Below are 17,159 nucleotides of genomic sequence, written 5' to 3'. Positions count from 1 at the left end.
AGGAAACACCACATTAATGTCTGCCTAATCCATTGTTAATTACGGTCATATAGACTCCATCCACTAAATTGTAGCCTCCAGCTGCAATTATTAGCATATTACAAACTAGATACCCAATAATTCCCATCTTCAGCTACATTAATTAATGAGGTGCCAGACAACTGCTGCACATAACTCATTACCTTAGAGCTAGAAAGATTATTTTGAAAGTTATTATAATTTTTTTTACACACCTAATTGAGTATGTAAATAAAATGCACGCACAACACATACAATCATACATTAAAGTCATTTTGAATGGATTGCTGAGATCAGCCATAATATTTAATCATTGAATCGTCTTGATTCTAGCATAAGTGAACAGATATTTGGGGGGGGGGTCTTCCATTTGTGGTTGATGATACAAAAAACATAGGGAAAAAGGGTTCAAAAGAGTTGTTACATTTAAAAGAAGCGCTATGCACAGTAACCTATGGCCTATATAATGAGAACAAGTTTTCAAAAATGACCTTTTGCATATTTTTCTCCAGCGAATGACCTTGATAAATAAGGTGTAATTTTAAACCGTGTTTCAAGTGCTTTCTATGCTAAAAACAAATTAATTGCTGCAAGGGGTCATGCAACCCCCATTAGTCCACATGAGATAAATGACAACTTTACCAGTCTGGAGTACTTAAGGAGCTTTAATGTCAACATGAAGGCAGTTAAGTGGAGAACTCTACTCACAATCTATATTATGCAAAGAGATGGCAAAGCCATAGACACCGGCAATCACTTCTATGCTGACATATATTTTAGCACTGCTCCTCACTGTTGCATTCCTCTTTGCAAAAGCCTGCATGTTGTCATGTATCTGCAGGACACAAAGGACATGTCACCATTCCTGCGTACTTTACATTCCATTTGCATGCCTTAACTCTAAATCAATCATAAACCTGTACATTCATATGTATTGTTCTTAAAGAAAAGCAAACGAATACACTGTAGATAACAATGTGTCCCAGTAAGACCTACAAGGTGAAAGCAAAGTAAAAGAAGAAAGTGCTTGATAAATATTCTTATACAGTAACAAAATTTAATTCAGCACCCAGTGCACTGGTGAAACAAGCTAATTAGTCTCTACTAGATGAGCACAAGACAGATAAGTGCGACAATTTTAATCCCAGACCAACTGTCACGTTAGACTTTTATCAACACAACCACGATTTCAAAAAGCTCAACACATTTCAGTTCTACGGCCAACTAGTTTGGTTCCAGAAAGAAAAAAGAAAGACCAACAACTCAGTCAAAGAATGTAGGTGGATGACATTGGCCTCCTGTACTAAGCCTAGACACTTTCACTTTAGATCAGAGTGACATCTACTAAGAATGATGCTGGCTGGACCATTGCCCTTCAATAACAGAATGTGGGTGTGGGTACTGAAACACATCTGAAAATATTTTGCAGATTCTTCCTCATCAAAACTACCACTTAACAATAAACCTTTGTTCTAGTTACTTTTCCTGATGCTTTGGACCTCAAGATCCTTTCCATCATCTAAGAATGAAATCTAAAATAAAAGGATAAAAATAACCACTAAAAAGGTAGGCCTATATTTTAAGTTTGATGCAAATGCGTTTGCAGCTTTCACAGTCAATGCATTAAGCTGCCATGTTCTACTCAACCAGTAATGACTCGATTAGTAATTTGCCTTCAAAATGCCATAATTGTCAGACACATATGTTTTATTGTTTTTTTCTTCTTGATGTTTACAATTAAAATGAGTAGTGTTTGAAACTATTGGACTAAAATAAACTGATTTCACAAGGCTACACCGTTTTAAAGTAACTAATTTGGTTTGTTCATGCAAGTCAGACCATATTGTAATTAGATGCATTAAATCCAATTTGGGTAATCCTGGTCATTGTAATGACATTTCCCTTTGTAGTACACAAATTAACTTTATGGTATCTAAAACATACAAATTAGACATACTTTCTCCTTAATGCACTGATGCTTTATGGAAAATTTGTCAAGTTAAGTTCATATCAAACTCAAGATTTCTGTGCAATCTTAGCCTCTTTTGCATATGGTTATATTCGATTCAATTTCCATTACTGCATGCTGATTTTGAGTGATTACTCCAATTGTCAGACAAGTCTGTGCATTCCCATTTGAGTTTGTAATGGGAAGTTTTGTGTTGCTTAATTTCACTTAAGTTGATCATGTATTTTCATTTACACAGTGAATGGTGAACTTACTGCGCTAATACCAGTATACAAAGGAGGCAAAAAGCAAAACAATGCAGACAAAAGGGGGGGAGGCATACACTGATTTAAATAGTGTGACATAGTGATGAGAGGACAGCCATTGCTCCACCTCATGAACCTCACCAAGGCTACAATTCAGCTCCTGGTTTATTCATAAAAAAATATATATTATAGTACAGACCAATGAGTTGTGTCTTTAAAATGCAGTACAATAAATACCTATTGTTAAAGTTATAGCTATTACTGTTTATCCAAGAGGTGTACTTTAATACTAGGAGGTAGTGTGGTCCATTGGTTAAAGTCCAGGGCTTGTAACCAGAAAGTCACTGCTTCAAATCCCACCTCTGCCACTGACTGACTCACTGTGTGACCCTAAGCAAGTCACCTAACCTCCTTGTGCTCCATCCTGCAGATGAGATGTTAAATCAATGTTCTATTGTAAGTGACTCTGCATATGTCTCTGTAAAGGGCTTTGTGATGGTGGTCCACTATGAAAGGCGCTATATAAAAATAAAGGTATTATTATTATTATTATTATTATTATTATTATTATTATTATTATTATTATTATTATAATGATCTACCTCTGCATCTGTGTTCTTTTTCGGTGGAGGGAGACGATTTCTCACAGATGACTGCTTCTCCTCAACAACATCCTTCTGTTTGGTTTTCACAGAAGATTCTTCAGGATCAATTTGTTTTTTAAATTGACTAACAACATCTAATGTGCTGATGGAAGTCTGGATCTCCATCTGTTAGGCAAGCGATACAGATATAAATTAAAGATTAACTCCTGCATTTTTTTTACAATAACTGTCATTAATCTATAGATAATACAAATGCCGTCGGACACAACTAATCTCTGTTCAATAAAGACATCGTAAGTTTATTTCAGTGTTATTTATAGAATAAGAAGGAAGTCACTAGACTGTATAACTGCTGGTTATTGTTGTAATGTTTTCTTTAGTGAAATTTGTCACATTAAAACTAAACAGTGGGGCCTATAAACCCATAAAAAACTAAACAGTGGGGCCCATAAACCCATAAAAAACTAAACAGTGGGGCCCATAAACTGAAGCCCTTTTAACATATTTTCAACTACTGTTGACAGTTTTTGTTGTTGTTGTTTTATTTTTATTAAAACATATCTATATTAAAATGCACTTCAGCAAAATATATTTCAACACCAATCACCATACTATTCAGTGCTGATATTTAATTGACTAGTTTATATGCATCCGAGAGACAGAGAGAGAGAAAGCTCCCAGTATTTCTACATGTGTTTAAATATTTAAGCTTGTTACCGTATAAGCCCAAGTACCAATACATTGTAATCAGACCCCAGGGAATTATATTAATGTGTTCAATGTAAAATGATTGTGGGACACTACAGGTTTAAATGTAAGGACAAACATATTATATTAAATATGGCACTGTATTTATATTACTGTTTACATTTAGTTTGACTGAGAAATGCACTGTAAAGAGCTGTGACTACAAGGCATGTGATACCTTTCCTGACTTGCTGCTCTCAAGTGAGAACTTAATTCTGCGAGTGTTGTGCCTGAGTTTCACATTCTGTGGAAACCACATGGGGTATACCTACATATCTTTTCAGATCAAAAACTTCTCAACTGTGACTGGCAGCAAGATACAGTACTCTTAAAAGAGTATTGTGTGTGTGTGTGTCTTCAGAATTACCCACCTTTAATTCTCCAATAAGTGTTTAGAGAACGTCTTTTGCCTACAGTACACGATTAGAGAAGCTAAAACCTTTAATATACCAGCATGTGAGTGAAGTGCAAATTCTTTCATGGTCCAAAGGCAAATCTTTTTTTTTTTTTTTTTTTTTTTTTGCTATGCTAATAGTCTTGATTACTATGGCACCTAAAGAATAATTTTATTTCTGTGTTGGAGTAAAAAAAAAAAAGGCCAGCATTATACCTGGTTGTTGTCTTAGAGTGTATTGGCAAGTAAAACGATATTGAAAAGCAAATCAATACAACCTGCCAGAAATATGATTTGGAGTTTTCACTTAATGGTGTATAATGTTCTGTGTTCTTCATCATACAAAATCTATTAAAAAAAAAAAAAAGCTGCAAGGAAAATGCTGAAAAAGTTGTATTTCCCTCTTGGAAGGGTAATAGCAACATTTACAGGTATACATCTTGATAATGTTTCTCTTTTCTGCTTCTTTTTTTAATCTCAATATATCCTAAGATAGAGAGGGAACAAAAAGCGTGCTTTATAGTTTTGTGCTTGACAAATAGCTGAGGAGATCACTAAAAAACATTGCATACTTTTTAATATATATACTGAAGGTAGCATAAGAATGATGTAGCATAGAATAATTTCCTGAATAAGGGTGAAACGATAAAATATTCACCTGTTTATCGACCGGTGAATAAATAGGCTGTGAAACTTAATCGCTTTGATATTTCGCAGAAGTTTTCTCTGTCCCTGAAATGACACACATTACAGACAAATCCTTCTTCATGTCAGTTTCACACAAGAGGTTCTGTGAATGAATTTTAGCTTCATCATATATTGGATGATTTGTGTTCAAAATAAATAAATACAATTCTATGATTTAAAATAAGTTATTTAGTTTGTGCAGCTATTTACCAACAAAGCTGTTCTATTTTACCAGGGAACAGAATAGAATAGAACAGAATTCCAACTGAGAAAGAGAATAGGTGCTAGATGCACTAGATCAGCCTGACAGACTAGACCCAGATACACTGTTTGCAATTCCTGTTGATTTCCTGGGAGATTCTGTCAACACATACAAGCAGAGGTGTTAACCAGGGACATAATAGCCATAGAGTTTTGTTTTTTAACAATCATTTTAATATATTTCTTTTCATATATTTAACAAAAAATTGTAAAATAAAGAATGTAGTTATTCAAAGAAGCTGAACTGCATGCAGTGTCACACGTGTGACATGTGAAGTCTAGCAAAGAATTACTTGAAAATTGAAAGTGGCATATACTGTAAGTGGGTGTTATGTGGTGAGACAAATCCGTGTTCATGCTGTTTAACCCAGACGACAGGGTTAGAATATGGGGGAAATCTTAAAACAATGCGCCTGGTTTGCTTTGTGCCAGTGTGAACAGGCTGGCTGTAGGGGTGACGTCAGGCCAGGAAATGAATGCAAGACACACACCAACTGCGGTCAAAACTGAGACACTGTGGCGATCAGTGTTTTATTGTAAAATAAAAGGTTTAAACAGAAAACCAAAACACTTTGACAAAACAAAACGGCACGCTGGCCAAACAAACAAACAGACGATAAACAATAACAAGTATCGTGCTGGTTTATAAGCCAGCAGGTTTTAGTAATTGTTATTTTAGTTTTTAGTCCTTTTTACCTCCTTCTCCACACCTGTTCTCCACTCACCGAACACACAACCCCGAGTGAGTGCCGAGTGCCTCTAAACATACAGCTGTGCAGAGATTCAATTACTAATTAATCATTTACTTGAATCTCGGCACGTGAACTAATTTGTGCAATCCCCGTGCACACATGCTATTATATACTTTATCTGCACATGAAGTGATTATGCAATCCCTGTGCATAAATACAACTATATATTTTAAATCACTTGTGCTACACAGACCCATTTATATCCCGTGCACCAATACCTATACACCAACATTAACACACCACACGCAACACAACACATAACACACAAATGCTGGGGGCACACTGCCACAGCTAGCTGTCTAAGGTTTTGGAGCACAGCAATCGTTTGGGCATGCTTGTCATGGATTTAGAACTGTTATTCACATGGGGAGTTGTGATGATATCGGCATGTGAGCTATGAAGCAGAAGGATTTCATCTAGTAAACTGCAACGATATTTATTTTACAGAAGTAATGCAGCACAAATTGAGCAAACCCAATTATAAGTACTGTTAAAAAATGAATTGTTCTTGCAGTCTTTGCTCTTTTGTCCTGGAATTGTATTTTACCTTAAATACCCTCAGCAGATTAAAGGCTCAGAGCTGACATAACAAACTAAGGACTGCCCGTGCTACGATTCTTCAGGCTAAATTAATTTTTCTGAAGGGCTGTGAGTGACTCAGGGAGCGGAAAGGTTAAGCACATGTGGAGACACGCGAGTCTCTAAAGGACAATCTCTTAACAGAGAACATTTGATTTATTTTAGATACTGGTACCTTTTTGTTTTAGAATATTTATTATTCAATAATATTAACAGGGCATCTGATGCAAGCAGATTGTGAAGCAGCAGTCATACCAGAACATTTAAAAAGAACATTTAAAAAGATGTTTCACTATAAACATAAACTTCCACGTAATTTTCCTTGTACATCTAGAAAACGATCCTATCAGTAATTATATAGATGAAACCACCAGTAAATGTTTTTTTTCTACAGCAAAGCACTGTTTTTATGTCAATATGTTACTCTGATGGAAAGTTATATATATATTACAGTATATGACTATCCCAGTATGTCAGCCTACTACAGCTGATGTTGCAAAACCCAAGCAATATATATTTAGAAAAGCTTACTTTGCTGATTCATTTCATGTTGCCTGGATATTCAGTTCTCTATCTGAACTCTAAATCCATATCACAATAAATGTGTGGGCCTTGTTTTGGCACTGCTTTTTCCCACATGCATATGTCACAATTATTATAAATGATGAATTTCCAGTATATTCTGTACCTGTAGAGGTATCATTCTGTGGAGTTTCAGTGCACCCTTCTGGTGGAACTTGGCAAAGCAGCTGAAACAATAATCTTTTCCACATTCCATACACACCTAAAAAAAATATGTTAATTTAAGATTTTCCAACAATAAATTAAATGTCATATTTTTATCACAATGCTTGGAATATTTGCTTACATGTACGTGAGGGTTATATTGCTTTTTTTTTTCTTTTTAAAGAATCAATTTTAAAAGTAACCAAACATTCAGTCCATGTTAAGCACCACAGGCCCCTGCCAATGCTAAGTGTGTACTTGCAGTCCTGTGCCCTTCCTGACGGGCTTCATACTTGGCAGGCTAAACATGGCAGCCTGTCTCTTGTCTCTGTAAAGATGAAATGCAGCTTGATTTCACAGCTGTGGCCATAATTGTCTCTCAACGCCACACAAAAAGCATTATTGCATGAAATAAAAAAGAAATACAAAAGATCAGAACTAATCTACCCATGTACTGTAACAGCATTGATTTGTTTTGTGTTTATAATGCTGAAAAACTGCACTGCTGGTGCTGTGTGGTAAATCCTGTTTAACCCTTTTAATGCCACAGGAATATCTCATCATTTCACTGTATTGCCTCTAGGCTAAGACATGAGATTACAGTCTTTCGAATTCTGATCAGATTAGTAAAAAAAAAAAAAAAAAAAAAACTAAATCAATTACAATAAGTACAATTTTACTTCCAAGTAAAATGTTTTGTCATGCTGTTTTTTTTTCAATGTTAGGTCAGTGTGACAATGCAATACAAATTTGTTGTATCTTATTTTTTTTTATTTTGAAGTTTTCATAAACTATGTCACTTACCAAGCCAGCCTTTTTTGATTCACATTGCCCACATATTTTTCCTTGCAGTTTGGGTTTTCCACTCCTGACCATTCCTACTGGTGAACGATAGCTCTCTGGTGGCTTCCGCAATTCTGAAGCAAAAAAAAAAAAAAATGTACTGAATTTTTTTATTGAAACCAGATATGTAAAGGCCATTTTGTAAGTAATGATGTTCTAACTTCAGTAAGACATCTAATCAATTTCTAGCAAATGTAATTTACAAAGGTGTTGAGAAATCTTTGATGTTAGTCGACAATAATAGTACAACAGACATACCATTAGATTGGTCTTTGAGTATTTTTATCTTCACTTTTCCAGCAGACAACTGCATAAAAGAAGCAAAAACACCTATAAGACATCAACTTGTCTGAATCTATGCGGGCTGCAAAGACAGACATTACCCCCTCTAGTGGTTATTTTAGTTTACGATTATGTTTGTTTTTCTATAGAACTATATAAAGGACATTCTTCCCTTTTGAAAGTTGTTCTCTTTATTTTGAGGTGCCCTTGCCCTGATCTCCAATGAAATCGTCCTGATTTTCTTAAAAAAAAAAAAAAAAAACAAAGTGGGTGTACTTAGACATGCAGGATATTCTGTAATTTCATATAATTTCTCCACGCTAAAGATCATCCGTTTACATGTCATACATTATCTAAGATATATGTGCAGTACGGTGCCTCAGTGTTTATATTTATGTTTCAGACTATAACACATTTTAGCTAGAAGCAGCATGTAAAGAGACATACACACTGTGCCAGTGCATTTTAAACTGCACTTATTCCCGGAAATTATCTCCCGCACCTGTCAATAACAACTCTACCCATTAAGAAGTTTATTGCCTAGACATTTCCATGAAGATAAACAGTAATTGAGAAAATTCAGCTAACTGTTGCCAAAAATTCCACTTAATCTATAGCAATTCACAAGCGGTGAGCAGCACGGAACATGTTATCTTCCCACTTTTCATTTATGATGGGCCTTTTGGGCCATTTGACTGAATGAGCTCTCTGTCTGTTCATCAACATATAGAACAGCTGATTCAACAGACAGCGTTTTGATTAAATTGTGGTGACCCAGTTTATGACAAAGCTTGTGTACTTCATAATATGCATAACAACCCCCATGAGAGTAAACTGACCACATTATCACATCATAAAAAAGCATATCCTTGTCAATACAGTGTCTTGATATATTCCCACTTTAAGCAGGAGCTTATAGATACAGGAGGAGTGGATAAAGCAAATTCATTACTTAAACAAGCACTATAACCTGTGGTGCATTCAGTATGTTATTCCTGCACAATGTATGAGCTTCTAAAAATAACACTTTCTAAATATAAAAACTTCATAGGATGATGTGTGCATTTCATCACACAGAACATTTTATTTTGAGCTTGGTATATTTCCCTATGGAATGAATTTCTAGTGCAATTTATTATGATCGAGTATGTGAGTTTCATAACATGATATATGCACTGTACCTGTACAGGCTATAAGTTTCATTATATAAATTATGCAGTCAAATATTTTGAAATATGCCTCTAATGGCTTCTTTAAAATATATTATAGTAGGAGACTTGATAGAAATTATGGTGATAACCTAATAAAATGTTCTCCCCTAATTTTTTTAACTGGCAATATGATGGGGAAAATAATTTGCCTTACAAATGTGCCCTTACTTAATCATCTACAGTAGTTCCACATAGAAATACCCTGTAAATTGAGCAAAATGTTCAATGGAATAGATACAGGAAAGATAGCTAGCTCCCTTCAAAAAGACCAGCACACAGTGTTTGTGTTTATCCCTATATATTTCTGTAAAGTTACATACTACTGAATATATTAAATGCAAAACAATAAGACTCTTTCACTTACTCTCGCTCATCTTTTTTCTGCTCATGCTGTCTCAGCTGCTGAAGCCGACTCTCCATGTCTTTACTTTCCAGCTCTAGCTGGACTGTTTCTAATCACATCTCTCGCACATTTCTGTGAATGTTCAAACTAGAATTAGTCAAGAACAATACAATAGTAAAGCATCAAGGTGATTTTTTATTTAATGTAATGTATGCTGAAATTAATGAAATACATACAGTATGTGAATTGCATGATGATCTAGTAATCCATGTAATTATAGTAGTTTTTTAGTTCCATTTTTCAGTACAAAATAAATGTATGTGGCAAAAAGACAGCTTTAACTGTAAAATGACTTTTACTAAAAAAATATCTTACATTTTCATCCTGTTAGGAATTAAACATAAACCGATTCATGTAATACAAATATATGAATTTTTCATTTTTATTTATTTATTTATTTATTTATTTATTTATTTTGTAAATGGATTTATTGAGTATCATATTAAATGTTAAATATTTGAAAAGGTATATATTATGATTGTAATTGCTTCATAGCAAAGGCACTTACCTGGTTTTTAATTTAACTGAATTAGGCTGGTTTGTGACAACGACAAAATCATTCAAATTCATGGCTTTTAATGATGGACTGTTTTGTTCCGTGAATACAATTTAAGCACCTTGAGAGAGGTTCCTTCTGTGAACATAATACACTGAGGTGAGTTAAAATCACACAGCTTAGAGGATGCCTGACAGAGAGCAGCAATGCTGCGGTATGCCACAGATAATTGTATACTTTATTCTATTCAGACGACATATTTTTCTTATTTATTAAATGGTGCGTTTAATCATAGGCTATGAATGTGATCATGTCCAACTTCTGCTATCTTAGCTACAGTCAGTACAATGCCGCACCAGTTGAGTTAACGAAGCAAAATAACTAGACATACAGTAGCTGTTTTTTATATTTATAAACTAAACAACCGAAAGCCGCAAAACAACAAAACCACGTGCATGTTAAATTAAATACCTGTGCAAACATTTGAGGTGTTTGTCAAATCTATTTTATTGATATACGTTTGAAAACACTGCCATCCACCTCGCAATACATAGACGTGTATTCTACATTAACTCACACTATCTAGCGTTTGCACCATCCAATTTTAAATCATTTTATTTTAAAATGAACATATATACTACTGTGTAGAAAGTCTCATTTATCACTGTTCACTCCCTGTTTCTCCCTGTGTAATTATTGTCAAGGAGGAGGCGCATAGACTGCTTGTATTACCATAGCAACTAGATATATCGCAAGAGATCATGGGCAGGATCTAGAAAGACAAGGGGGAAACTTGACAGGTTTGTAAGTTTCTATATTGTATTATAGTTATTCTTATGACCAATGCCATATGCATCCATGTTTAGCAGGGCGTTTTGATTTTAACTACCAGCGCATAGCATTCTGGTACTTGTAGTCCCGCATAGTTGCAGAAATTGTGCGAGTGTACACTAGAATATCCGTGGATGACGTGGCTTCTACATATTGTTTCCCATGATATTACTATTTACTAGCAGGGCATGGAGCAATGTGGGGAAGTTCAATGCCAGTACTATCCCAGCTCTGTGGATAATTATTAGTGGACTGAAGTTTCCAGTACTTCCAATCCTGTACCTGTTATAAGCACTGACATTATTTCTTTAAAAATGTAAATTACTGGATAAAGTGAGAATTTATTCAGACAGCTCCAGTTGGATCATGCAGGTTTATAAAAGAGAGATTCCTAATGTATATTCACAGAATGTTTCAGGATTGCAAACCTAAGGCACTCTTCCAGTCCTCATCCACCTCCTGTCTTCAACAGAAACTATGCTAATTACCCAGCAAGGCAACCACTGCAATGGCCTGGCATCTCACCACTCTGCAGGATGAGTTCAGATCTCAGCTTGACAGACTGAGCTGGGATCCAAACCAACATGATTCAGATACACAAGGTTAAGAACGTGTTCATTTCCCTACTATTTAATCGCATTCCCACACAGCACAAAAATGCATTCCCGTCCAGCAGACTTTTCAGCTGCAGAGATACTATCCCAACCATGCTGCTGCATACAGACTAATACACCATCAATATGTATGGAAACTCCTGCAAGCAGCCTTGAATGCTGTTAACTGTTAATGCAGCAATATAATCTATTATTTTCTTTTGCATTTTGTGCAATAGAAAAGTCATGGGATAAAGATTACATTAATATTTAGGGGGATAAGAAATAGATGTACAAATTCAGTGAGCAGTTATTTTATTTATATATTTTGCTCCAAGCAAAGCTGTATGAAAAATTGTAATGGTTTATCATATACAAATTGCTTTTCTCAAGTTGGTACAACAACCATGTACACTGATACAGTGCAACCTGAATTAACAGTTAGCAAAGGGACTGCACAGTTGTGGCTGTGCATTCAAGGCATCTTTTTCATTCACTTTAATAATTAAATAAATAAATCTGTTGTTGAATTGACTAGATGGTAAGAGCATATGGCCACTTAAGTGAAGACTGAGACGGCTGTAAATACAAAATTAACTAGTAGTTACGCTGTTGTTTGTTCTGTTAAGGAGTATTAATGACTGTTTCATCATGTTCCTAAAACATTAGTACATTTACATATTAAAAATGAGATAATAACCCTATAATATCCAGGCCTGTATGGTCCCAAATGATTCATAAGCCCTCTGGACTTTTGTTAGACATGAAGATGCGACTCATCCATCACTTCAAAACACTTAATCAAAAATGCAATGTGAAACTAAGTCAAGCAAACGAACATTTTGTCTGGTGCCTTCATCTGTGTACTAATGATGTGATCCTGTCCAGGGTCTCGATACACTTCTAAATTATGAATGTCTTTCAATGAACAGATTGGAGAATCTAATGTCACCTTTTCATCTGCCACTGGGGTAGACTTGTAAGCAATATGCAGATTGAGATCAAACTAATTTCACAGGGGACTTCCGGACTGTTGCACGATATTTGGACTCAAAAGCTACTCTTTTAAGGCCAATATTTTGGCAAGTTGGTTAAACAGTCTGGCATTTCCAGCCAGCTATAACAAAGGAAAACGACGGACAGTGCCTTATATCCTTCCAGGTCTGTGATGTATAAACTGAACCTGATGACCTTTTCCAAGAAAAGCAAGCCTGCTTTTATGACAGCTGACTTTTCAAACAGGGAAAAGAGGAGACGTTCAACGAGCCTGAAACTCCTTTCGAGTGATAGCTGGCATTTGACAAGCAGAAGAAGCACTTGAAGCCATTCTTTATAGTGGCACTTTGCAGCAAGCAATTTATGAAATACCAGGAATGGCTGGAAAGCTTATGCAATCTGTTAACTTAATTAAGCTTCTCATTTTCCAGAGGACTCAGAGATACCATTGAAGAGGAAAATTATTGAATTCTAACGAACTTTATATGTGTGTGTCTTGTATTTCTATATATACATTTAATTGAACGTGAGGTGCCTTTGAGACTGTAGCAAGCAGTGATTGCATCAGCTGCAGCTGGCCTTTCGGACTGATGAACAACAGTGTTCCCCCATCCCCAGGACACCAACTTTGATAACTCTGAGACACTCTCTGTTCTGATTCTATCTTGTGTGCTGTGATAACGAAGGATTGCCTGAGACAAGAGAGGTTACACCACAGTCGACACCCCATCAGATCAAAGGATTTACACCCTGTCCCCAGGAAAGAACTGCCCAGGACAATTGGTTCTGGTAGGCTACAGCACAGCTGGAACCACATGTAATGAACAAAAGGCCTTACCACAAACTTCTGTGACATCCTACCCAGAGACACACCCTACCCTGTAACCCTTGTGTACGTTAACAGTCTCTTGTAGACTCTTCCTTGTATACATTGATTAAAATATCTGGAGCTGATAATCAACCTGAATCCTGAGTCTCTTTGGATAGAGGAGAGTAAATCCACTACACCATCATTGGACATGTGGTTTAAAAGGAGCAGTACAACTGGGTGTGCATGAAATTCAAAAGTGTCTGTGTCAGGCTTATCAAATAATGAAAGAAACGGTTGAAATGATCACAGGGCCTGATGAATACATTCTTATATTATGCAACTGAGCTGACAGGTTGTAGCCCTTAAGAATGAGCAGTTAAATGGCTTATTCACAGGACCTCTGAGCTGTCAGATATCATGAGTGCATCTGCTGGTTCCTATTAAATATCCGCAGATAATGTGGGAGCTGAGTGTGAAATACTTGCTATGGCAAATGGTATGTTTGAAATACCCACAGGCATGCAGACTAAATACCATTAACCACACAGAAAGCCTGGAGGTTGACCCCAGAGCTTTAGCAGATTATAATGAACAAATCTGGATGTATTTAGATGGCTACTTTTTGTAAAGTCTTACATTTATTTATATTTATATATTTTTAAATGAAAGATTCATAACCTTATTGTGTATTTGTCTTGCATGTACTGCCATCTAGGGGTGCATTTTATATGCATACAGTATTATAGGGTCATACTGCATCTCCCTTCACAGCTGTACACCCACTGTCATTCTATCCTGGACTTCTTTCAAGCAGTGACTGCCAATTGCACTAAATCACATGAAAGACTACAGTAATAATTAGCTGGCTGTGCCCCCTGTGAACCGTATTATAATATCTTTGGTAATATATAATTAGTATTTTGTTATCTTAAAGAGCTTTCATATATATATATATATATATATATATATATATATATATATATATATATATATTAATTTAGGATGAAATGACTATATAAAACTGATTTATTTAACACATTGAAGGCTACCTGTCTGCAGGTTTCATTATTCTAATATGGCATCCAGAAAACTAATGGTTTCCAGGTTAATGCATGACAAATGTTTTGTCAACACAGCAATTTTCAGTAGTTAAGTAAATAAAACAAATTTAATTTCATGGAAGAATACACAAAGACCACGCGATTAAAACGAGAAATGTGTTTTAATCCACGGGGATAAGATTTTTTCAGCTAAGTTTAAGATGTTAAGCTTTTTTTTTCCCAATATTTTACAGAGCTTCAGTATCTCTTCCGTTTGAGTTCATTGTCTGAGGATTCATAACTCACCCAAAATAGATCCTAAAAGGAAAAAAAGAAAAACATTGGACTTCTATCAGTTGCATAACGACTTTTTATTATCGTTGTCTGTCTCAGTCCTTTAAAGGCAGCTACAGATTATTTATTATTATAACTAATGATAAACACTGTAACTACATTACATGCAAACTATACATTAACAGGTACAGGTATTGCAATCTGTGGGGATTAGAAAACCAGGGGTCAGGATACCAGTTGCATAACAATTGAATCAGTCACACAGCATATGTACACAAAAGGTGTGCAACATTACGCAGACATTTATCATTATTTTTGTCCAATCCCTGTATACAGGACATGTTGTTCTATGTTTAAAATAAGACTTATGTTAAAAGGTAGAGGAAACTATTTACATAACTATGCTGTATATATATATATATATATATATATATATATATATATATATATATATATATATATATAAACTATTCAATCTGAATAATCCTAATAAAATAAAATTATTGTAGAGAACAGGGACATATACCTGTGGTGTTATGTTTTATGATAAACAGGAACTGATGATCGGTCACAAATTTGTGATGTTGCAAACTCATTATAGGTGCTGCTTGCATACCTGCAGAAAAAATGCATCTTTAATTAAAGTCTTAAAGCTCTCAGAAATGTGTTATTAGAAAATATGCACTCTTTTTATTTTTTTATTTGAAGAACGCACTCAGCAGAATAAAATGGTTATACTCTTTTGGTGTCTATGCAATTTAAACAGCAGTAGTAGGTGTGCTCTGCAGGATGTACATGCATTGAAATTCATCTCTGTCTTCTTGAGCCATCAGTGTAAAATTTAAAGTCTCTGGACGACAGGTTTTCACATCCTCATGCAATCTGACCGTCTGCTCGTGTGTTACATCCAAACACTTAACAATTATTGGCTTGAAAACAAATGCTTTATTTTGCCTAGCAAAAACAATAATACTAATAATAAATGTACAAGCTGATAATTACCAACTGCGTCATGCTAAATAGCATTGACTCCAGATTAATGGAATTGATAACACTGAAACCAATAATAGCTGAACACAATCAACTGCTAATCATGCACAGTGTCTGCAGACTTGATAAGTGATATTACAATTACATTTCTAATTATTATCTTCAACAATTAAGCAGTCACAGACTTACTACAAAACATTTTCTGACTATAATTTCAACCGATATGCAAACCTTTTTTGATGTTCCACGGCAATTAAGTAACTATTTAACAAAAGTAAGTATAATACGTTTGCTCAGAAATATACTGTTGTGATGTGCTGATATTACCAATGCAACCATACATTTTAGTTTATAAAATAAAGCCTTATTTATAATATATATTTTTTTTATACTTAATGCCAAGGACAACAGGACGTGGGAAATACATTGTCATTATTAATGAAATTAATAATAATAATAATAATAATAATAATAATAATAATAATAATAATAATAATAATAATAATTTACCACTGGTTTGACTTTCCACCCAGGAATTTAAACGTTTTGCAGTCACTGCACAGTCATGAAAGTTTACCATTTTGATTGTGGCATTAAAATAATCTCTGCTACTGTGGAGATATTGATCCCTTAACATTGATCCCTCCCGGACATACACAGCATTGACAAGCTTGAGTGCATAGTGTTCACTTGCAGTCGTAGTTGTCATTGCTTTGGAAATGCTTCTGAGTATTGTAAATTCAGGTCCTATAAGAAATAAAACCATGTTCCAGGCATATACTGTGTTAGTTACTACTAATCCGGTACACTCATTTTTATTACATACACATATTTTTATAATATGTTGTACAGGCATCGTATTTTAGAATCACTGCACTCACTTTTAGTATTGAATGAGTACTGAACTCCTGTGTTTTTTTCCCAGTGAACGTAGTTATCCCACCACCACGTCCACTTCCACATGCAACCTACCTTCTTGATTCTCATCGTTTTTTATGGCTTTTCTGATCTGCTGTAAAGTTGTCTCCTTTGCACCCAGCCCCACCATTCCTAGGGCTAGAGTGATGCTGAGTGGTCAAAAGACAATGTTCTCACCTGGGTTGGACTGAGGGCTGCATTGTGTTACTGGGACTCCTCCGAGGAACGTCAGCAAAACACTGGATAATTGCCACTCTCATTTTGTATGCCTAAAAAGATATTTCGGTATTGGGTATTGGAATAGTGAAACAGTTGATATTGTATGTTTCAATTGTTATTCTTATATACAGTGCAGATATGCAACACAGATGCAATAGGTTTAAGTTTCTACTTTGTTATTAGGGATTTGTATTATTGTTATTATTGTTAATATTGGTATTATTGTTACTGGTACATGGCATTTATTTG

The 17,159-nt window shown here is 35.1% G+C and overlaps 1 protein-coding gene across 1 annotated transcript; it reads right to left on the bottom strand.

Moving 5' to 3' along the window:
• Positions 1-718: 718 nt before the first annotated feature.
• Positions 719-16,821, bottom strand: LOC131698002 (zinc finger B-box domain-containing protein 1-like). Its single transcript, XM_058990498.1, has 5 exons — positions 16,746-16,821; positions 7,788-7,900; positions 6,946-7,041; positions 2,835-3,002; positions 719-853 (listed from the first exon to the last, which is right to left on the bottom strand). Exons 1-5 carry the CDS (start codon positions 16,819-16,821, stop codon positions 719-721), a joined length of 588 nt encoding a protein of 195 aa, XP_058846481.1.
• Between the last annotated feature and the right edge of the window lie 338 nt (positions 16,822-17,159).

Source organism: Acipenser ruthenus, chromosome 17 (assembly GCF_902713425.1).
Source record: "Acipenser ruthenus chromosome 17, fAciRut3.2 maternal haplotype, whole genome shotgun sequence".
In the NCBI taxonomy this organism is placed as follows: Eukaryota; Metazoa; Chordata; class Actinopteri; order Acipenseriformes; family Acipenseridae; genus Acipenser; species Acipenser ruthenus.
This window is presented reverse-complemented; position numbering and strand designations above follow the sequence as displayed.

Bases quoted from the DNA above. Each gene is read 5' to 3' on its own strand.
- LOC131698002 (XM_058990498.1), bottom strand. From the start codon at position 16,821: ATGGTGGGGCTGGGTGCAAAGGAGACAACTTTACAGCAGATCAGAAAA. The intron at 7,042-7,787 runs GTAAGTGACATA...TATTTTTTTTAG, and splicing joins AATCAAAAAAGGCTGGCTTG to GTGTGTATGGAATGTGGAAA. The intron at 854-2,834 runs GTAGATCATTAT...TGTGTCCTGCAG, and splicing joins AAAAGAACACAGATGCAGAG to ATACATGACAACATGCAGGC.